This window comes from Agelaius phoeniceus, chromosome Z, assembly GCF_051311805.1.
Source record: "Agelaius phoeniceus isolate bAgePho1 chromosome Z, bAgePho1.hap1, whole genome shotgun sequence".
NCBI classification, from domain to species: domain Eukaryota; kingdom Metazoa; phylum Chordata; class Aves; order Passeriformes; family Icteridae; genus Agelaius; species Agelaius phoeniceus.
Genome location: NC_135303.1, coordinates 3,831,570 through 3,854,014, shown reverse-complemented (window position 1 = coordinate 3,854,014; position 22,445 = coordinate 3,831,570). Strand labels below are relative to the sequence as shown.

Genomic DNA, 22,445 nt, shown 5'->3' with positions numbered 1-22,445 from the left:
TCTGGTCTGCACCACTAATGTGCAGGAGAAGATTTTTTTTTTTTTTTTTTGTGCTTTTGCAGATTGCCAAACTTTCTGTGTGTATTTTGACAGTGTATCAACTTCAGAAAAGAGATTTTTGTTTGGCTTGTTTGCTGAAGTTGTGTGGGGATGCAGGGAGGAAATGCCCTTTCTCATCTAGCAATGAGACAAGTTGTGAAGAAACCCTGACGTTGCTGCTGCTGCCTCTTGGTCTGCACGAGGAGGTTTTTGGCAATTAAGGAGAAATCCATTGCAGTCACTCCAAAAATGTCCAGTGCCACTGAGTGATGTTTCTGGAGCCTGCCTTCTAGATACACACTTTAAACTTTTATCTTCTTCTCTTGTGGGAGTCTCTACATTGACTTTTGAAAATTACCCTGCTTTGTGTTTCATGGCCTATCTTCAGGGAAATAGCAAAGCTTTAGTACACTGATGTTTTCTCTTAGGCTTATATGTGTGTGTTTTTTCTTCACTGCTGTTTCCAGCAAGAAAACCAGAGGGAAAAACAAGCAAAAAACCAGACTGACGAGAGGGAATTATTGGCCTCTTCAGAGATGACCCAAATCTGTAAAGAAATTCTCTCAGTTGTGACATTGGGTGCGGTGGTGGTTCCTTTGTAAATGTTTAGGACCCAGAAGTCTGTATTTCATGATTTGCTACACCCAGTTAGTACCATCAGCACGATGCTCATGTCATTGCCATCATGGCAGGATATCAAACTGGAGGCATGGATCCCGGGCATGGGTTGAAAATGGAGACCAACAGACCTAAATTCTGTTTCTGTTTCAGCCCTGCTGTTGACTTGTTTTGTGAAACAAGATTAAAACTTAGACAGACTGGAGCTGAATACTTTCCATGTACAGTGTGGCCTCAAGAATAAAAGGCTAGTGTTGGAAGAAGTGTTGTAGATCTTATAGGGAATTATGTCAATTAAAATACTGTATGTGAGATTATTACATAATGTGTATCTCAAATAAATGTGCTTAAGTGAGTGCTATTTTTTGCTGTATTCACTAGGTTGAGGAAAAACAGACATTTGCAAAAGAAAAGAGATCTCAAAGTAGAGTGCCATTGTGGAAACTTTCTGGACCCCCGTGTGGCATGGAGCAGCCTTGAACTGCTGAGAGTGCAACAAAAACCTTCAAACAGTGACAAAGAGCATCTGCCCTGGCTTGTCTCACCCATTGGGGCAGACTCCTTCCAAAAAAACAGTCACTTGCTCTCCTGGAGGGGGAGAATCAGTATCCCAGTCTGCCCTCCAGAGAGAGGACAGATTTACACATGGATTAGTTCAGTGGGCAGCTGACAGGTTGGGTCAGGCTGAGTGCCCATTGCTTGCCCAGCCCATGGTGGACAGCTTTGCTTCAGCTTCCAGCACAGAACCATCCTTCTGCCTTTCAGGAGTGGATGCAGTGGGTATTGGTGTAGTTCTTGTTGCTCTTCCACACGTACTTTTACCTTTCTTTGCACTCTCTGAAGCAGCAGAGAAAATTGGTAAGAGAAGGTCAAATAATCCCTTGCTCCTTATTGGGTGAAGTGGATGAAAAGTAGTTTTCAGCAATACTGCAGCTGGCCTGTCTGTCTTCATGCTTACAATAGCAACATACATTTCTGTGCTCTTGGTAGAAAGCCTGTGTGAAATTGGAAAGAAGAAGTTAGCTGAGGGAGAAAGTGTCATTTTGCTATGTCAGGACAGTAGGTGCTAAGAGTTTGGGTTCTAGAGCCAAAAGAAAATCAGCTGGTCATAAAATCAGTTATTGGCCAGTTCAAGGTAGGTGGGATTTTCACCTGGTATCATGATCTGTGGATTTCAGAGAAAGACAGTTCCTGAGCTCAGGTTTCATCCCAAGTTTCCATGCAGATCAGAGGAGAGTGTCCATTCCATTTTTGCTCTTCCCTCACTGTGATGGTCCAGTCCCTTTGCAAATGCTGTGCTGTTTGTCACTGTCCCCTCAGCCCTTTTCTCATCTGCTGGCAAGGTAAGGCAGCAGATGCACCACTGCATGTGAAATTTCACAGGGTGCAATTTCCAAATTCTGGCTTCCTCTCATCCATTAATGAGAGACGACACATTCACACATTGAGGTAACCACTGCTCTTCCTTCTGAAAATGGGGACTTCTTTTAATTTATCTTTAAGAAAGGAAGAAAAAAGGAGGCACAATTTGCAACACTTAGTTTAATTGTTAATGAATGACTGAACCAAGGCCAACGTTCCTGTAGTTTTAACTGAGAGGCAGCAGAAGCTGTAACAGAGATGCTGCTAGTGCCAGTTGGGCTATAAGTTATAAGTCTACTTTACAAAGTTTCCCTGTTTTCTGGCACAGTCTCTGACACATACACTGCAGTCAATCAAAGTAAAGTGCCTAATAACAGATGTGGCAATTAAGCTGAAGAATTCTGTCTCTCTCGCTTAATTTTTATTACAGAGAATAACAGAGTACCTCATTAAACCCAGCATCATAGAGTTGGTTTTTTTTTTGTTTTTTTTTTTTAATTTGGCATACAAATGTCTGCAAAAATTAGATCTCTGAATAGGGTGCCTTGTTACGAAAGGTGCTTTGTCTGACAATGATATGGACAGACCATTTTTCTATGACAGATATGTGCTTGTGCTGCTGCTGTCCTTTTGCACACTGCAGAGGTACAGGCTTAAAGAAGTCAACATGTGTCCTGAAGGATGATATTTTGTGGGATTTAGGGCCTTGTGTTCAAGTTGATAAGAACACGGTCTTGATTTTTCTGGGTTCAAATTACACTGCCCTCAACTGAAATCAGCAGCAGGCACTTAAAAAGATTTCAGATAATCTGTGTAATGCAGGTAAATTAACATATTAAAGTAAGAGAAATTTTCTTGATGAACAGTATTAATTGCAACCTGAAAAAGTTGTCTTCTGATTGTTGGAGCTTTGAAGGCATTTGCCATCATCAGTTTCTTCTACTGATGTATTGGGCACTCTTTCTAAAAAGGCCTCTGATTCATCATTATACAAACTTAATTAAAGAATTTAATGGTTTGAGGTGCTCTAAAATTTATGGTTAGAGAAGACTGATACTGATATAAATCACAACAGGAAGCTTTGATATGAAATTACTCTGATAGTGTGAAAGGCATAAAATTACAAAGTTGTTTACTTGCTCATTCCTAGAAAGAATCTGCTTTTTTAATGCCTGCCACAAGTGTTGGTAGCAGTTTTATTTCTTGGAGGTTTTGTTTATTCACTGAAGCACAGCATCTTGTCCTAAAGCTGCAGCTGGTACTCTAGGGGTGTATTGAACCAGTTTGTGCCTGTGTACATTCTTTGTCTTTTTTTACATTCTACATCTAAACCTGCATGTTTATATATCCTCAGTGTGCAGAAAACTTGCAGACACCACTGGCACCTGGCAAAGTTGAATTTCTCCCCAGGAAATATTTTTTCTTCTGCTGGCACACAGGGAGTACTAGTATTAGGTACTAGAATTAGACAACTGCAAACATGTTTTAAATTTGTATTGATGTTTACAGAGGATGTAATGTGTTTAAGCCAGTTTACCATGAAAACCACATACTTTGCATATTACTCACTCTGTAGGCCTCTTGAGGTTTTGTTGTAATCCCTGTGAAAGTTCTTCAAGACAGAAGTTCTTCAAGACTTAAAGATAGGATTTATCCCTTTAATTGTGGGTTTGTTAAAAAGCTAGAATTAACCAGTCACTTTCAGTTTTGAATTATGTTCTTCCATTTTCCCCTTTGAGTGCAGGAGCACTACATCCATTCCAACCTCTGCAAATCACCAAAATAAAAGATGGAACTGAGTGAATGAACTGTCAAAGGAAATGCTTTTGCCTTCCCCATTCTTCTGCTAAAATGTTTTGAATTTTCTTTGTAGGGTGGTGGTTGTGGTGGCATGTGAGGTTTTGTGCAGTGAATCACAGATGCTTTGATTGCTGGAGGTGGAAAAACTGATCCGTAATGCATTGAAATGTTTCAGAAGCTGTTAGGGGGAAATGGTATCAGAATTAATTAATTTTGGTTTTTTTTAAGCACATCATTTGAAACATGAAGTTTTTAAGCTGTGGTAAAGATTTACAGAAGTGTAATGCTTGGTGTAAATCATGAAAACAGGATCTAGCTGGAAAGAGAACTTTGTTTTCTGCTGGGCATTACATGCAAAATGGCATTTCACTGGATGATTAACAAGGGCAAACGTACTGAAGCAGAGTTGCCAGCAATTTTTTTTTTTCCACAAACTATAGCATCTTCTTAGCATCCAGAAGTTGTAAACAAACGCAGGAGTTCAGATGTCTGATTTTCATAATGAGAGGGTCCAGTGAAAGGCTGTGACAAGAAAGGCTGCAGACTGAAGAATTTTGTCAGTGATAAGAGAGGCTGTGTCTAGGAAAGGGAGGAATCTAATGTATGGTGAAAATGTGTATGGAAAAACAGAAAGTGCATGTCATGGGGGAGGGAAGGAAACAGAGGCTGTCTTTGAAGAGGGCTGGAAAGCAGAAGACTTTTAAAGGAAGGTGGGAACATTTGAAATTGATCCTAAATTGCATAGGAAGCTTAAGTAATTATCTGAGTCCTTTGACTGTGCTCTTTTATATCCTGGCAATAAAGTGGAAGTGACACGGTGTCTGGAAGGCTGGTAATAGGAAAAGAGGGGTCACAGAAACTTTGTTCAAGAGAGGGTAAAACCATGAATGATAATTTCCACAGCGGTGGAACCGGGGCATTGGTGTATTTAGGCAACCACAGGATTGTCCCAGGCAACTTGTCAGCAACCACAAGGTTTTCACAGTTACATCCATGAGTGCAATGTCCTTTTTTTATTATTTGCATTAGGAAAAAAAAAAAAATTGTCAGAAATCTATATGCTGTATGGCTGAGGGACTATGACAAAAGTTTGACTCAGATATCTTTGTTGGGTAACTCAGTAATAAAGCTCTCGTACATGGTAGTAATAGCTTCTTTCAGAAATAATTCTCCTTTAAGACATGCATTTAACCATTTTCACTTAATTCTATAGTTTTCTAGCCCTGTACTGTTAAAATAGACTTGGGGTTAAAATAAAGAGATGTTTCAGTAAGGAATACATTTTTTGAAAAAAAAAAAAAAAAAACATTTTAAAATATATTGATTTAAAAAAAGAAGGAGGGGGAAGCAGAGGAGGATATGATATTTGTCTCAAGCCTATAGTGTACAGAGTCTATTAAATTATGTTATTTGCCTTTTTTTGCTGAGAACTTTTAACTCCCAGCATCCACCCTGGGAAAGATGCCTAGGGCTGAGAGGTGCCATCTGTGCATGGACCTGACACAGTTTTTCATGTTTCACCTGAAATGTCTTGTGTCAAACAAGCAAATCAGAATTTATGTTCAAGGTGCTGTTTCATCTTCTCAAAGTGTGCTTTTCAGAAACTTTGGTTTGGATTCTACACAGTTTTAACTGTCTTTATTTGGTAAATTTTCATTTGGGTGGGAAAAAAAAAAAAAAAGCAGTGTATTTAGTCAAAAGATTTTTGTCAACAAGTCATCCTGCTGGCTGCCTGTGGAAGTAATCTTTAAACATACAATACCATGGTCTATAGGTAACCTTAATGGTTCAACACCTGTACTTGTCTGCCTGGAAAAAAGGGAAATACTTTCAAGTGAAAGGGCCCTAATTTATCAGACAGTGACAGCTACAGTGAAGTGACCCCATGTTTGTGATGTTTGGCAGCCTTCCTCTGAGGAATAATAATGAGTCCATCTGCAAAGTATCTGGCATGCTGGCATCTGTCTTTACCGTGCCTTTACCAAGCCTTGTGCAGACTTGACTTGCACTGAACTGTCCTTTCCTGCCCTTTTAATGCTAATTTGAGGGAGGAGAGGACTGGTAAGTGGATATATGGCCCCTGCCAGCTTAGCAGCTTCACAAACTCTCACTGAATGGCAGCAAGTGAAGTCAGCAGGCCAAGGACAATCTTGCTTTTCAAGAGGACAGTTCCTAGAAGAAACTCTCACGATCTTTTGCAGTAAGAACAGGTCTTGTAAAAGATGCTGCTGAGTGTTCTGCAGGGAAGGACAGAGTGCTTGAGGACCTTGTTGCAACATTCCCATGCTTTTGGGTCTGTGCTGCAGCATGATCCATGCTATCCAGCCACCCACTGCATCTGGAACTGTGTGGCTTTACTAGTGCAAATCCACATGTTTGCTGGGTGGTAAAGTTTCCTGTTTCCTCCCATGTTTGCAATTATCCTAATTCATTCTGTGCTTGTAATTGCAATGCAAGAGGTTGTTTGATGCTTACAAAACAATGTGCAGTGTGGCAGCTCCCAACCTCTCCAGGTTTCTACCAGAAAATGTTTAAGAAGGAAAAAGAAGTTTAACTCAAAAATTTACTCCAGTTTCCAGTTTTAAAATAGTTTGAAGGCTGCTCTCTGTTATTTAAGATCAGGTAATATATTGTTGCATTTATATTTACTAGGAATGGTAGAGAGATTCATTCTGTGAAATTATAGCATTACCATGAAATAAAGGACTGTGATGCTGTAGCTTTCAAAACTGTAATTGCATCACTCAGGGGCAAATAAAGCCTGGTCTCCTCCAGACTTGTGCATTATCTCTGGATTCTCTGGAACTCCACAATTCAGGACTTCTTTCACTCTCTTGCTTCCTGTTTAAGTGACCAATACATTTACAAGTTATTGGGCACGAGGCCAGAACACACAGACAAACACTGTGATTACATAAACCTCATTTTCTTAGAAGCCTCTGATAATTAAAGAGAGACTGAAAAATAAAAATGACCTAATCTAATAACCAAAGAAGAATGGTCACTGATTACTGATTTATTTTTCTTTGCAGCATAACTTGAAAAAAGTAGCAGCATATCTGTCTCCATCAAAGAGACTTGTTCCAGCTCACTCAGCCTTTGATTTGTTTATTCTTCAGACACCAATCTAAGTGAATTGCTTTTCCCACATCCATGCTTAGCCCATCCTCAACATCTTTGGACTCCACAAATGTGTCAGTCTGTTTCACAGTGAGGTTTGAAATAAAGCAGCCCAGGTGAAGAGGGTCAGATCTGATTAGGCTGCATCAAGAAGGGCTCTTATCATCTCTGACCATGGAGAGTGTGTGAAAGTTTAGGGCCCTTCAGTTTAGGGCACTATTGGGTTATCCTTTAGCAAACTCTCATGCTGGCTGTGCAGATCCCACACATTTTCTGTCAGCCCTGCCAGCTTGGTCTGTCCTGAGCTCCCCGTGACAGTGACAATCAATGCTGCCTTTGGAGTGATATGTTTTGAGGATTTGGGAAAAGACCAGTCAGTTTCCATGTGCTGTGACTGTACATCTTCAGCCAGCCTAGGGTCTGTGTGATAATGCTCCTAATTCAGGTTATTTTGTATTTGCTTTATGAGTGAGATTTCATGTGACAAGGTGTCAAACTGATTTACTGATTTCCAAAGGGAAAACGCCTTCTGCTCTTCATCCATTAATTCTCTAATGTAATCGATAAAAGCAATCAGTTGTGGATTTTTTTTTTTTCACAGAAGCTAACACGGGATTAATCATCATTGACAAGATTAGGTCAGATTCAAATTTTGCTCTGCCTGACATCAGTCGTGAGAGAGATGTTTTTATAAGCAAATTGTGTCCCTGGTAGAGGAGCTGAGCTTCAGGAGCGATGAGTGTTGTGGAAAAGACTCTGTAGGAAGTGAAAGACCAAACAATTCTTCACCCAAAAGTGGTTTAAAAAACTCTTTTATCTCATGTGGAGCTGTAATTTCCAGTTGCAGTCACCAAGTCTGTGTGGGCACCTCTGGAGAGAGTGAGGGCAAGGACACCGGCAAGGGGCTTTGAACAGATCACTGTGTGGTTTACAATTCAGTCTGAAATTTGAAGAAATCTGTGAGGAGAAGATTTCTTTTGAAGTAGCACATGCTATACATGCAGGTTGATGCCATGTCAGTGCAATTAAGAATAGCCCATGGGTTTGCAGCCCAGAAAACATTTTGATGTCCCTGTGCCCTACCACTGCAGAAAGGCAGGACTGAATGCTGTAAAACCTTTGAGATGCCACACAAACTCTCACTGCTCTGGAGTTTGTCCTCTAACTAAATGGCCCGTTCCTGCTGCATTTTTCATGTTTCAATGGTAAAAATGCTTTTGCAACAGTAATGGGAAAGCTGCATCAGCATTTCCCTTGGTCTTGGGTCCATTATGTCATGTTAGCCACTGTGTCGTACTATTCTCTGCTGCTCATGCAGTTCTAATCCTGGTTAATTCTCTGGCAGCACTTGATTTTGCTGACCAAAAAATATTTGTTTGCAGCCTTGAGCTACCTTCACTTCTTCCACAGTGTCCATCATATCTTCCCCTGCCCCCCTCAGCTCCACCTGTATTTATTTACCTTCTATTACAAGAAATCTGTGCACCCTCAGCTTTGCCTGTGGCTCTGCTCTGGGTGGGTGGAGAGAATAATTCTGTGAGCATGTTGTAATTTTCACCTCATAAAGAAGGATAATTTTTTTGCCTCTTTTTTTAGTCATCTGTTCTTTCTCTGGTTTTGATCCTGAAATCTCCATGGGGGAAAAAAACTCTCAAACCAAATAAAAACTGCCAACACAGTTACTAGTGGCAGAGAAAGTGCCTAAAAATCTCAGATATTGGGTATTAATGGTTAACTGTCTGTGTTTACACATACATAGTGCACATACATGATTTTGCATCAGCTTACTAGTGAGACAAATGCAATTTATGTAGTTGCTCAAGTTTAAATGTATTTCAGGGGAGTACCTGTAATTTATGGGAGTATATTTTGTACACTTTTTACACCATTTTAAAATGAGCTTGTTAGTAATTATAATAAACCTTGGGGTGATCAAGTTTATTTTTTTTTAGAATGACTGTTATTGATTATCTGATTTTTTTAATAAAATAAATATAAAATGAGTTAAATTTCCTTAATTAGCTGACGGAGATTAGGAGAGTACTCTACAGTTGTTTCATGGAGATACACTGCTTTCCTGTTAAAATTTTTAAATCATGGGTATGGATTAAAGTTGAGGGAAACAGAGAAGTCTGACCTGAACAGACACTGGTACTGCCTTGAAGTTCCTGCCTGAAATAGGAATAAAGATACAGCTTTGTCAACGAGAGGTTTTGCCTCAAATGCTGTAGAAAAAACTAACAAACAATAAGATTTTAGTGTTCTGTTGTGGAAGGAAGTCCTGGTGGTGAAACACCAAGGATTATTTTAAATTTGTTGGGTTTTTTTTTTCCTGTGTCGTGTATATACTAATTTGCACAGGGAAGGCATTCCTCAAAATGAGCATTTTCAGTACTTAAACTACAGGTTCTGTGTACGTGTAGATAATTGAAATACTCATGTTTTATTGGGTGAGATAATTTGAGCAATATATGGTATGAAAAGTGAATCTCTGAACAGTTGTTCTTGGTGCAAACCATAGGCAGCAAGAGTTAAATGAGTCATCTACATCTTTTATTGCTAATATCAACACTTCAGCAATGCTAATCAGCTGTACTGATTTTCTGTTTTGATTTTCCTTAATAATTAAGCAAAAGATCTGGAATGCAATCAAGTTTTACTCTAGGGGGTTCATGCAAATTTTTTTTTTATTTTAAATTTTGTTAAATGTATCCTGCAAAAGGAAAGTTGCTGAAGTCAAGAATAAAAGAAAGAAAAAAGGGAAAATACCATTTACAGTCTGCTTAATCAGAGTGAATATTTTCAATGAAATCACAACTTCACTGCAATTATTAGGTGAAAATACAGCTGCTGTTGAAATAACTGCACATTGACTGCTTTGCTGCATGCAGAGAAATAGTTACAGACCATGAAATACCTTTCAGCAGCCTGATTTTTAAAGAACAATTCAGCAAAATAGGATCATCTCTGTATCCTCCAGTACCTTAAATATAATAATTTCATGTTGTGAGCTTTTTTTATATTGACTTCTGAAGTAAGATTTAAGTAAAGTAAGTTTTGTCTCTTTTTTTTCCCATGGTCTTGTGGTCTTCTTTCTCATATAATAAAGTGATTGACTTATAACTTGCTTTATTCTGTTCCATAATATTTAAAGTAAGAAATTGCTATTTCTGCATTAATTTACACTGTTAAAAATATTTTTATTAAATCAAACGTACTTATTAGAAATTATTTTCTAATTATTTTCATTTATTACATTGAATTGTTTTCATTTACTACAGATTAGACCCAAGAATCTAATTTTTTGTTACATCTGTTAGAATCAGTGTGTAAGTGAGGAAATAAGGTCAAATGTTCACTGAAACAGAAATGTAGCTTAAGTCATTACAAATAAATTACATGTTAATAGCATTCATTCTGGCATTTGTGGATTAATGGCCAGTTGGATTAAGAGTGTTTCCAGCATGCAAATTAAAATAATTTACTTAGTAAAAGTGTTAGGATAATCTTTTCAGACCTTCCTGTTACTACAACAGCTTCCTTTGATGAATGTTTATTCTGTTTGGAAACCGTACAGCCAGCTGAGGAGGGGGAATTAAATTTTGGGGAATTCTAGTTTAAGGAGCAGTGGCAGAGCAGGGTGAGGCTGTGCTGGCCGTGGCGAGGCACAAACCCTTCCTGTAAATGGGGGACGTGCAGGGCTCCTGGTGCTGTGTCACAGCTGAGCCTCTCCACTCTTGTGGTCTTGAGCAAGTGCCAGCCTTTATTCCAGACCTCAGCTCTGGCTCTGGGAGTGGGCAGGGCCTGGCTGAGCGCTCCCAGCCTGGGTGGCTGCAGCTGCAGGGGACAGCAGCACCTCTGAGGGGCAGCTTGCCACCAGCTGACCTCGTGGGGAACGGCTCCCTTTGGGCTCTCCTTCCAAAGTGGGCACGGTGTTGCTGCTGCTGGGAAAGCAGCGTGTGTTCCTCGAGGCGCCCCTTCCTTTAGATTAATGATAGGTGGATCAACATTGTTGTCTTCTTTAAATTCTGTATGGTATTGCTAATGTACTATTTCTTTTTCTCCTCGCAGTCACCTCTTTGGAAAGATGGTTCTTCATTTCAACTCCCTTTTTGGCCTCCCTGTCATACTCCTCCTGTACCACTGGATGGGTTCGGCTGTGTCTTTGAATCTGGAAGATCCCAATGTGTGTAGCCACTGGGAAAGGTAATGCTTTCCTTTTGGAAAAATAAGTGATGTAAATTCTGATGTAATAATTTTGCTTTGCTTTGCTTGGCATGCTTCAAATTATTGAAGGCTTTTAGCTGAGTTTAAAAACAAGGGAAAAGAATTCATTTTACTGCATGGGCAGGTGAGTTCATGGGTAAGTAAAAGACTATTTAACAGTGGGCTGAAATGCATCTTTGCCTTGGGGGTCAGGATGCAAAGAACCACTACAGTGGTACTAGCAATGTTACACAACCATCTAGGTACTAGGAGTGAGTAAAAATAGCTCTTTCCAATTTAGGTGAAAAGGAGTTTTACATATGCAAAATATAATTAACCATATTGGAATTTGGCCAAATTTGATTATGCTGATTCCTTCCTATTCAGCACTCACAGGATCTGAATTAAGATTTGTTGTTTAATTATTTTGATGAGGTTCAAAAATTTATAACATGCAAAATGAAATTCATCATCAATGTAGTTGGCCTTGCTTGTTCATCCAATTTCATGTGAATTGCAAAAAGCCACAATGAGTTGGGAGAGGCTGAGCCTCAAGCATCTGCTGAACTTCTTTCCTTGTGTAAAGGTTATGATAGTGGAAACAAGACTTCTGGTGTCATTATAACTGTTGTGCCTGTAATTGATCAGCTGGTCCATGAGAAGGTCTTAATTTTCACAGTTCACTTGAGGACATCAGTATTTCCTGCACTTAATGTGAACTGTGTTGTGTGTTTACTCATGGGGAGTGCTGCTGAGCCACTGTACATTTATTTTTGATTGTTATAGCTGAATCTTTACAAAGAGAATTGAAACTTGTATTTACTTTTTAATAAAGTCTCTCTATTAAAAAAACCCAAACCCAGCACATAAGAACATTCCTTGGGAATTTACCTCAGCTTCATGTAAAGGATTTGGCACCTCTGCCTCAGCTGCTGTGTGCAGTTCATGCAACTGTGTGTGTATGAAGTAGTCACCATATTAAATACCTGTTTGCAGTAGTCAGCAATTTGTCTGCAGTGTTACTGGGTACTGTCCTGTATTGTGTGTGCTTTGTTTACAGTTTTTGTAGATAGAAGTGGTTTTGGGGGAAGCTACAACATAGCGAAAGCAAAATGGGAAAAAAAAACCCCAAATATAACTACTTACACTACATAATATAATTCAAAACAAGCCAATCAAAGTCTGCAGAGGGAAAAATATACCCAAAAATGTATCCAGCGAGCATGCCCACTTTGTTGCATGAACTTTTTTTCCTTCTTGTGCTCACAACCAGAGCAGAGCTCCAAATAAACTCAGTGAAACATTCACGCTGCTGCCCAAAGCAGGTGACAAAGGGACAGAAGTATGAAAGGGCAAAGCCCCAGACAGAAGCTCTTGACTGCCCCTGTCACTGATGTATGCTTTAAATAAAAAACAGACCTCAGTCACTGCTAAAATGGTGAGAAGGGGTGGGTAGAGAGTGCCCTGCCTCAGGGCAAGAGCACGGAGCCTCAGGCAAGCGCCAGCATCCCACTGATATTTTGTTGGGCTGGGACAGCTGGGTGGATTAGGGCTGCTAATTCCTGCTTTCCCTTCTTGCAGGAAAACAGGGAGCAGGGTGTGTGCATTTAGGGGTGAGCGGCTCTGGATGTGCTTCCCCTTAGGCGTAGATGGTGACGGCAGGATGAGGAGACCGTGGCTGTCACCCTGCACCGAGGGCTCAGAGCTCAGAGAGGGTGTGAGGGGAGGAGAGGGAGAGCTGGGTGAGCTGTTCAGTGTTTTGGCTGGTCCTGGGAATCAGCCCTGCTGCAGGAGCTTGCCACGCATTCCTGTATTTTCAAGCTCCCTTGCGCAACCCAGGACTGGCTGCCAGCACAAACAGCCTCTCAAAGAGTTTTCTAGGATGATTCAATATTTTCCCCTTTTGAGACAGGGCTCTGCTCCTCTTGTCCTACTGGCAGCTTTGGAAGCTCTCAGCATGGATTTGTTTCTAGGACACTGTATAATTGTGTAACTTGGCAAAAAATAATAGTAGGATTTCGTATAGTATTTCTGGGGGTGTGGTGTGGGTGGTTCTCTGTTAAAAATTATCCAGTAAGCAGAAGAAATTATGGTCTTCAGTATTCATTAATTTCTGATTGCTGAATAGACTGTTTGGTGGTATGCCTGTAATGTAATTTTTCAGTAATTACTTCTCAGGTATATTTCTGTGTTAACATTCACTTAGTATATAAGTGCACTGGGTGTATTCCTATAGGCCCATTTTTTTTTCTTGATCCTATAGGGATCAAGTTTTTTTACAAGAAATTTCTCAAAAAGTCCTTTTTTTTTCTATTTTGAATGATAATAGAAGAAACCTCATTTTCTGTCTCCTTAACTAGTTGTTCAATTATCCAGTTGATTAATAAAATTTTCTATAGAACACCTAATAGGCACTACTTCCATTTGCTGCCTATTTGAGTTACAGCTGTTCTCATCTTAGAAAAAGTTAGGCTGACATTACATTTCTTTAAATGTCGAGTAGTGGAATTTCATCAAATGTGCTACACAGTATAAACATGATGACTCTCTGCATGCTTATTTTTCTTTGCAAGCTTTCTGTGTCATTTTTTTTGACGTGAGTATTTTGTTATATTTTTTCCATTCTGTAACAGGATTCTGTAAAAGACCTAATTAAATGAGACTGTACTAAAAGGACTTGCTTGATGATCTCCCGTTTTTTTTTCTGTCTCTCCCCAGTTACTCAGTTACAGTGCAAGAGTCATATCCACATCCTTTTGATCAGATTTACTACACCAGTTGTACTGACATCCTAAACTGGTTCAAGTGCACACGACACAGGTGATGTATAAATCCTAATATTGTCAATTTGCTGACATGTTTAAGATTCTTGACTCAAAATCAAGCATCATATGTAGGATTTTTTAGCTGTAGTGTCCAACCCTGTCTAACTGCTGTGATCTGTGTCAGGTGGAAAATGCCTGTCCAAGCAATGTCACATAAATTTTATTAGCAGGTTGGGGTGTTCTGTCCCATGGAGTGCTAACAGAAAGCAAACAGCTTGGGAAAAACTAAATTCTCCAGACCCCGCAAGGTGTATTTGTTCAGAAATATCACACGGAACCCTTGTTGCTTGCAGTGTTGTGTTCTGGGGGAAGTGAGTGTATGCTGCTTGAAAGAAAAGTAAAAGGATTTGTTGAAGGAAACTTCCTGTGCATGCAGAAAGCAGCAAGCAAGGATTGAATGAATAAAAACTGGTGACATCTGTAAAGAGCATTTTCCTCAGAGGAATATGCCCATGGGTATGAACCATGACAAGTGAAAAAGTCCCCATTTTTTCCTGTTTCCTGGCACCCATTAACCTAAGGCATGTCAGGGAAACCCTTGGACTCTTAAAATTAGCAACAGATAAATCAAGACAACTTGGAGCACTTCTTTTCCTTTCTTATGACACCTGAATGCTTTTTAAAATGTCTAAGAACACAACCTGTCTTGTTTCTGAACCAAGGCATGTGACCCAGCACTCCTTCCTCTCTTTAGGATCAGTTACCGCACCGCCTACAGACACGGTGAGAAAACGATGTACAGGCGCAAATCCCAGTGCTGCCCTGGATTCTATGAGAGCAGGGAAGCGTGTGTCCGTAAGTTCAGCTTCTCGTTGTCACCATTTTTGGCTTTGAAACTCCATCGCTGTGCTGGTGGGACTGCCCAGAGCTGCTCCCAGAGTTGCAGGAGCTCAGTTACTCGCCAGTGATGCGTTCGCAGCTCTCGTTGGAGCCAGCTGGGGCTGAGCAGATGCAGGTGAAAGGAATGGTTGGATTTCAGGTGTCTTAGGTGGCCAGCCAGCTTTCATGTGGTTCCAGCTAATGATCGTGTGGAAAGTGCACTGTGCAAGCATCAGTGTTTTGAACACAAGGTTTAAAACCACCAGGGACGTGGAAGACTTTTCTCCTTGGAGCAGACCCCAGCAGATCCTCATGCTGAACCTCTCTTGGGCATACAGGGGCTTGTAACAGCTCTTGGGAGGTCTCAGCACCTTTTCTGGGTGGCACATTCCTCTGTCTCCTCATCTAACCCAAATCTGGAAAAATTTGTGTCCGGGGAGTCTGGAGGCAACCTTGGCTCAGTTCTTTCTCTCTCTCATTTGTCCTTGTGCAGACCTAGGGAGGTCTTAAAATGGTGTTTGATAAGAACAGTTTTTATGTCCTGGAATTTGAAAAACAAAAAAGCTTTGATCCAAAACATTTTCTGCTTGTGCAAAAGCAAGGTCAAAATATTTTTTAGAAAACTAATATATCTGATAGCAGATTGGCAATGATTTTAACTTTTTTTTGTAATATTTTGTACACATTAGACTTACAAGAACCAATTTCTGACTACATTTGGTTATTATACAGCATGTGTGAATGATGATATTTAATTTTTTTTAGTAGGTTGTATTAGGTAGAATATTTTTTGAAGTGTGTTACAGTTTGACTTGTGATGTGATGACAGGTGTGATGGTGATTCTCTTATGTGACAGCAGCTTTTACAGAGCTATAGCACATGTAGTAAATTCATTGTGTTAACACAATGATATTCAGAACATGAAAAGTTAAATAAGTTAAAATACCATTGGACATGCTAATTTTTTTCTGTTACTACATGAAAATATGCCTAATAATGATACTCAGGACATATCTGCTCTGACTTCTGAAGTGATTGTGGAATGCCTTAGACTTTAAATTATGTGAAAATTCAGGTCCTTCAGTGTAGCTGAGTTTGCATTTATTTGACCTTGGAAGAAAGAGACCTTCAGAATCTCCAGCTGGAGCATTTCCATTACTGCAATTTTATTTCCATGCTGGGTGGATTATTTTTTTACCTAGTGGAAGGATGTAAGATGCCTCTAAAAGGCTAAAATCCTTGTGTTGCTGTTGATATTTTGTTGTTTGTCTGTTCCTTTATTTGACTTCTCAATTTAGAAAAGTAAATTAGAAAAGTCCACTGTTAGATGGTTTTGGTGTGACTCAACATTGCGTGAATTGAAATTTCATTGCTGCTTCTCGAAAATAATAGGAATCTGTGCCATTTTGTCTTTAGGTGGGTTGACAAGAAAGTGTATTTTAATTTTAATTCCAGCATTTTATGGGGTCAGTACTTGGACTGTTTGTAGGAGTGTAGATATCTTGTTAGTGAGTACTAATTCACTAAAAAAATGTGCTTTGTGCTGTCCTCATGAAACTCCTGTTCATAGAGGGTATAAATAATACACAAATTTCTCACCTCTGTCTCCACTATTGCCAGCACCTCTGTAGAGCAGTAGGTTAACTGGACCTCAAGCTGTTGTTTTTACTCTTATGTTTAGACCTGATGCACTTTCTGAGATAATCTAAATGCAGTTTATAGGCACATACAAAGGCAGAACAGTAATTCTGTGAAGTTCTGTTAAGGAGCTGACTCCTGGCAGCTCCACCCCAGGCTGAGTGATTGACTAAATTTCTTATTTATTCCGAAGGATTTCCTGCCACTTGTCTGCTACTATGAGTGGCAATCCCTAGGAGATTTGGCATATGAATGCTAGGATCAGGTACAGGCAAGAAACTTTTCCAAAAAGTGCAAAATTTTTTTTTAGCATGTTTCTGAAAAGGAAGATTTCAAAGGTTTTAAGACATTTTCTAGTGGCTTTCTTGAGGATGGACACACAAGCAAAGGTTGGTTGTTCCTGACAGCTTGAACATTTACCTCACTTAGTTTCTAACACTGTAGTATATTTTTAAGAACCTTAGTGGAGAACTATGCCTGTTGAATTTCCTCAAAACATGAAATAGAAAATGCACCATCCATCTTAAGGTATAACTGGATATATCACTCACTTTCCTAGCAAATAGCCATCAAACACAGGAAACAAAGATCAAACAAGGGGTATGTTCTAGCATACAGTGTAAAAATGAAGGATTTATTTGAAAAAAAAATGTTTATAGTGTAGTTTAATAGATAATTTATTTTTTCCCATGACAAATGCTCGTTTCAATTAATTTGGAGGAAGTTCGAGTTAAACCTTGCAGTCATTTAATTTATGTGCATAATCACATCCAAATTGTTTCAATTTTATGTTAACTGGTTTATGGCTGGCTTTTTGACGTGAAAAAGCAGCAGATCCTAAAATGCGTGCATAAACTTACATCAAAGATAAAAATACATTTGTTCAAGTTTTCTTTTAACATCAGATAATGAAGGCAAGAGTGTAGAAAAGATCTTGAAAGAACAATAAGGCACAAAAATAAGGGCAAATAAGATGTAAAGGCCAATGTGCAAGAGTAAACCCAGATTGCTTTTCATACAGTAATTGAGCTTTTTCTTGCAAAAAAAAAGAAGACATGTCAATTTCTGCCAGGGAGTTTTTGGTGCTTCTACACACTCATCAGTAAAAAAAGAAGACCCTTGATGTTAAGTTTTTCACCTACACCTGCATATAAGCATTTCTTTAATACCAGGCCCAACAATTCCATGGAAAACCAAGAGAAAGTAGTTTATCTGTTCCTGGTGTTATTCATGTCTTTTCAGCTTCTTCTGGGTGATATTTCTGTTGTCCTCACCTCTTTGTAGCTCTGTGTGGTAAATTTTGGTTCTCTCATCCCCGTGTCCACTGCAATATTCTTTTTAAACATGTTCTGTCTCTTACAGCTGTAGGATTCACTTGCCAAGAGTCATCCCAGAAGGTGTCTTTCCAAAAGAATAATTTCTTTTGGTCAGAGAATAGGTTTTTTATGTCTATCCAGAATGTGGATCCATGTTCAGAGCGCGGCATGAGGGGCAGGGCAAGGAGATAGGTCTGGTTTCTTGCAAGTTCTTTGTTTTTCTGTTCTGCTCCAGCTGCCTCACAGAGGAGGTGGTGGAGCGTTGCCTCATTGTATTTAAGGCTCAGTGGTCAGAAATTTGGGCTGGGGATGTTTGCATTCCCTGGGTTGTTCCTGCAAGGCCTCACACTGCGTGTTTACAGTGACCTGCTGCTGCCTCACAGCTTGCTGGCAAGGTTTTTCACACATTTGGTTTGTGGAGAGCCTCAGTGCCCAAGGCAGCACTAACTAGGAAGGAATCTTCGAAGATACAAGCGATTCACGTCAAGTTACAAGACTAATGGAAAGCTGTGATGTATTATTTAAACTCAGTCTTTCCATAACACATAAATAGGCAACAACGCTCTGTGTTAATGCCTTGCTTCATCAAATGTTTAAAAATTATTATTGTCCCTGTTGATTTCTAATGAAGATCATTTTAATGTACATCTGAAAAGCAGCTTGTTAGAAATAGTTGAGAATGAAAACTAAAGGCTATAAAAATAAGCAGTTAGTGGCTGGGATCCCGTATAATCAAAATTTTTTATTTTTTTGATCTTTGTATGGTTTTCCTTTTTCTTGGACACACTAAATGTAAAGATGACCAATGTGCTCCATCATCTTTAACTGAGAAAAACCCAGAAGTTGCAAGTGTTTTACCTAAATACCTAATTCTCCAGAACATTTTCAGTCATTCAGAACCACAGTGATTCATATGTAGCCCCATTAAACTTCTTTTTAACATCCGCTTTGTCTTTTTCCTTTTGATAACTTTACATCCATTTGTATAGCAATCAATCAGATTTCCAGTTTCTCTGGAAATGTTGGTACAAAGAAAAATCCCATCCTGTACACATTTTCTAAGTTTTATTGTTGTTTAAAGTGGAAGGAAATTATTACAGCACATGTATTTTGGAAAATTAGGGGTACTTTGTGATTCATATGATGACAGCAAATTGTTGCTGGTCAGAGGTTTTCCCTCTTGAGCGTATTATATTCTGTCATTGATAATGCTGGATATCAAAGTCATTTCAGTTTTTTCTTAGATGTTTCAAACAAAAGGTCTGTTTCAAAGCAAGACTTACCTTAGAAACATGTTTGCGAATCATAAAAAAGAAAAGAAAATAAGTGCACCCATTTGGCACTTAGAAAAAAGGTTGCAGTGATTCGTGAGGTTTGTATGTCATGCTTTACTTCAGTCGCTGTCACTGTTTGTTTATTCTTCAGTTGAACTGTGCAATCATTTGGAAAAGTTGATACTAAAATATCAGTGTGCTGCAAATCTTATTTCATCCATGCTGTTGCAAAAGAGCATTTCTTTGGATGCCTGCTGAAGTTCCCCTCTTTTTTCTTGGTGTGAGGGTTTGCTGCAGAGAGTCACGGGATGGCTGAGGTTGGAAGGGACCTGTGGAAGTCATCCCATCCAAGTTTCAGGCAGGGCCAACCAGAGCCTCTTGCCCAGGACCATGGTCAGATGGGTTCCCAACTTGGATCATACTTTGGCTCTTTTTTCATTAAATTGGGACCATTTCCTCAGGAGTATTTGAGTAGTACTAACACAATTTTAGTTGGAATCTTCAAGCTTAGGGGAAATAGAAGAGACTGAAGTAAAATATATTTTTAATAGATGCCACCAAATACACCGGTGTTTATTGTGCTTTTAAGAGGTACTTGAGACATGAAAGAACTGGGTTAGGACTGTTTTAGAGTATTTTAAAGAACATTTTTCCTAGTGGCAGGAGTTGTAATTGTTTGTTTTATTCTCTTCTCTGACAGCTCACTGTGCTGATAAATGTGTCCATGGCCGTTGCATTGCTCCCAACACCTGTCAGTGTGAGCCTGGCTGGGGAGGACCCAACTGCTCCAGTGGTGAGTTTTCACCTGCTTCTGCCTGTCTTCTACTCTTTCCGTGGTGTTGTCCTCTCTTTTGGACAGATAATCATCATTTCTGTGCTTGGGCTTCTGCTCTCTGATCAGGGCTTTTTTCTGAGTTATCAGGTTACTCTGTGTAACCTGATTTTTCTTCATTTACTTGCAAACACTGTTCCCACGTAGCAGCACTAATGAGCTTTTTTCTTTTTTTGGCTTCTTTGTGCTCAGAGACATGCAGATTGCACAGTATCTGGAGTAAAGACATAGTTTTATTTTACATGTAAGAAAATCTCACAGTTTTTATTTTACTAATGTGTGAAGTTTGATGGTGCCAGTTCACATTTAAAAGCTATGAGGAAAGCCTTCCTAGCAACTCTGTCCTCCTTTTTCACTCTGACACTGACTCAACCATTTTTCCCTTCACTCTTCACTCCCTGAACTCTCAATGTCTTTCCATTGTACTCTGGTCAAAATTCTCCTACTTCCTTCTCCATTCCATTTGCATGAGCAGGAGATGAGGAGAGGAGAATTGTGCAAAACACAAATCATTATCTTTTCTTCCCTTTTGTTGAAATACAGTTTCTCAGAGTAATTTTCCAATTAATTATAAATCTTTATTTATTCCAGCCTTATGGCTATCTTTTTAAGATCTTTAAAAATGTATTTTTGAGGCTAACATAAAACCACATATTTTTTTACAGTCAAGTTCAAGGTGGGTCTCTGCTAGTGATTGTGCAGTTGAAAGAAACGTATTTTAATCAACAATAAAAACAACTGTATTTACAAGTTAAAGTCCACAGACCTTGTAAATCTCTTAACAAATAAATTGCAAAGATGCTACACTGCTAATTTACTTAGTACGTGATTCCTATAAAATTAACAACTCCCATTATCTTTCTTTTTAAAAAAGGGAAATGTTCTTCAGTTTTCAAACATGTTGCTATCATAATTCATCTGGAACTGATCTGTTGTTCCAGCAGCATATTTGTTGGCATGAGGAAGAATTTAACTATTTTAAAATTAACTACTACATTTGTTGTGTAGTTTTTGTGTATGCTTACATGGGATTCATGTATAGCTCCAAAGAAACACCCAAGTTTTGCATAAGGCTTCAAACTGAAAGAGCCATTGTTCTTTCACAACAGAGTGTTGCTGTAAGACTGGTCTTAATCTAATGTACTGAATTGTCAAAATAAATTGTCAAAACATGCTATCTTTCTTTCTGAAAACCTTATGCATTAAGCTCTTCTGTAACTAATCAAACATGCAGAAGAAATGTGAATCATTAGACAGCACAGATTGCAAAAATACTGTTATTTACTGAGATTTTCAAGCCTGAAAGTGTGCTTTAGATGAGATAGGAACATCTAAATGTGTCTTTGGAAGTAACCCTTCCTCTCACAGGATTTCTGTCTGGTATAATTCACTCTGGGTACACCTCCAGCTCTATTCCTCTGCTTCTTCCTCAGCTGGTTGCCTTTTGTGTTACCTTTGAACAGTGACCTCTGGAGAGGCTGGTGATCCCCTGAAGGCTCCTGGGTGACCTTAGGGCTACCTGGAACTGCCAAAATTTGTTAGGGATTACTGGTGTAGCCATAGGAGAAGGGGGTAGGCTGAGGAAGGGGATATTTCTGTGCATGTGCTACAGGAGCATTTGTTCTGGGATTTATCCCCTTCTGCATAGACAAACCTAAGAAAGTTGCTGATTTCACTCTGAGAAATTGTCCTTCTGAGCTTGAGAGCTGACATTTGCTGCTATCTGTCCATGATTTCCTTATCTGAAGAGCAACAGCACAGGTCAAACTGAATTGAGGAATAATGGATAGTGATGGAAATAACAGAAAGCGAGAGGAGCTTGGCTTTCTGAGCTTTCTTGTTGCTTGCCCTATGTAAAAGATTTTGATTTCTGTCTTCAGTTGTGTTTTCTGCATGATCCCCAGCTTGGTTTTAGTTTTAGTCACAGAAAGCTACAATGATACAAAGTAAAGATATGTGCTTTTTTTTTAATAACTTTTTTAATACAGCAAGTTATTAATTCAGTAGAATATATGCATATTGCAGTTGCCCTACTGTAATAATGTCTATCAAGTAATCATTTTCATTACTTAACTGAATGGTGGAACCATGTTTGAAAGACAGGCCATTGTCTTTGTAAGGCAAAGGTTCAGGGATTTTATGGCTTCTGATGACCAGATAAAATGTCCTGTCTCAAAAGAAGATACTATCCTCAAAGTGTGAGGTATTAGGCCAACTTCCAGATGTAGTCATCTGTTCATTTTCATGGATTCACACATATGGGAAGGAACTGTTCTACCTCGGGACCAAACATTTTGTAAAACTGCAAAACTAAACATTTTCTTCCAAATTGCTGTCCTATCTCTATTGGAATTGTTTATTCTCTTTACAAAGGAATTTTATCTGCACGTATCTGAGAACAGATTTACTGCTGTTACAGCGTCTGCCAACCCCCAAACTGATTGTTATCTGTTGTTTCTCAGGAGGGAATAAATTTTTTGGGTGACTCCCATTTGCTTTTGTAGCAAATATTACCTCCTTATTGCTGTGACTCCTTGCCAATTCCTGAATGGTTTAGGCTAGTGGCTGCTCTCAGTTTAGGCAGAGGAGGCCTAA

The 22,445-nt window shown here is 39.2% G+C and overlaps 1 protein-coding gene across 1 annotated transcript in view; it reads left to right on the top strand.

Moving 5' to 3' along the window:
• The window catches only part of MEGF10 (multiple EGF like domains 10), an 85,931-nt gene that overhangs the window by 7,694 nt on the left and 55,792 nt on the right, over nt 1-22,445 (top strand). The window contains exons 2-5 of the mRNA XM_054653396.2: nt 11,011-11,145; nt 13,864-13,965; nt 14,665-14,765; nt 19,719-19,811. Coding sequence (XP_054509371.2) covers nt 11,027-11,145; nt 13,864-13,965; nt 14,665-14,765; nt 19,719-19,811 — 415 coding nt within the window. The 5' untranslated portion in view covers nt 11,011-11,026. The remainder of the gene's footprint in view (nt 1-11,010; nt 11,146-13,863; nt 13,966-14,664; nt 14,766-19,718; nt 19,812-22,445) is intronic.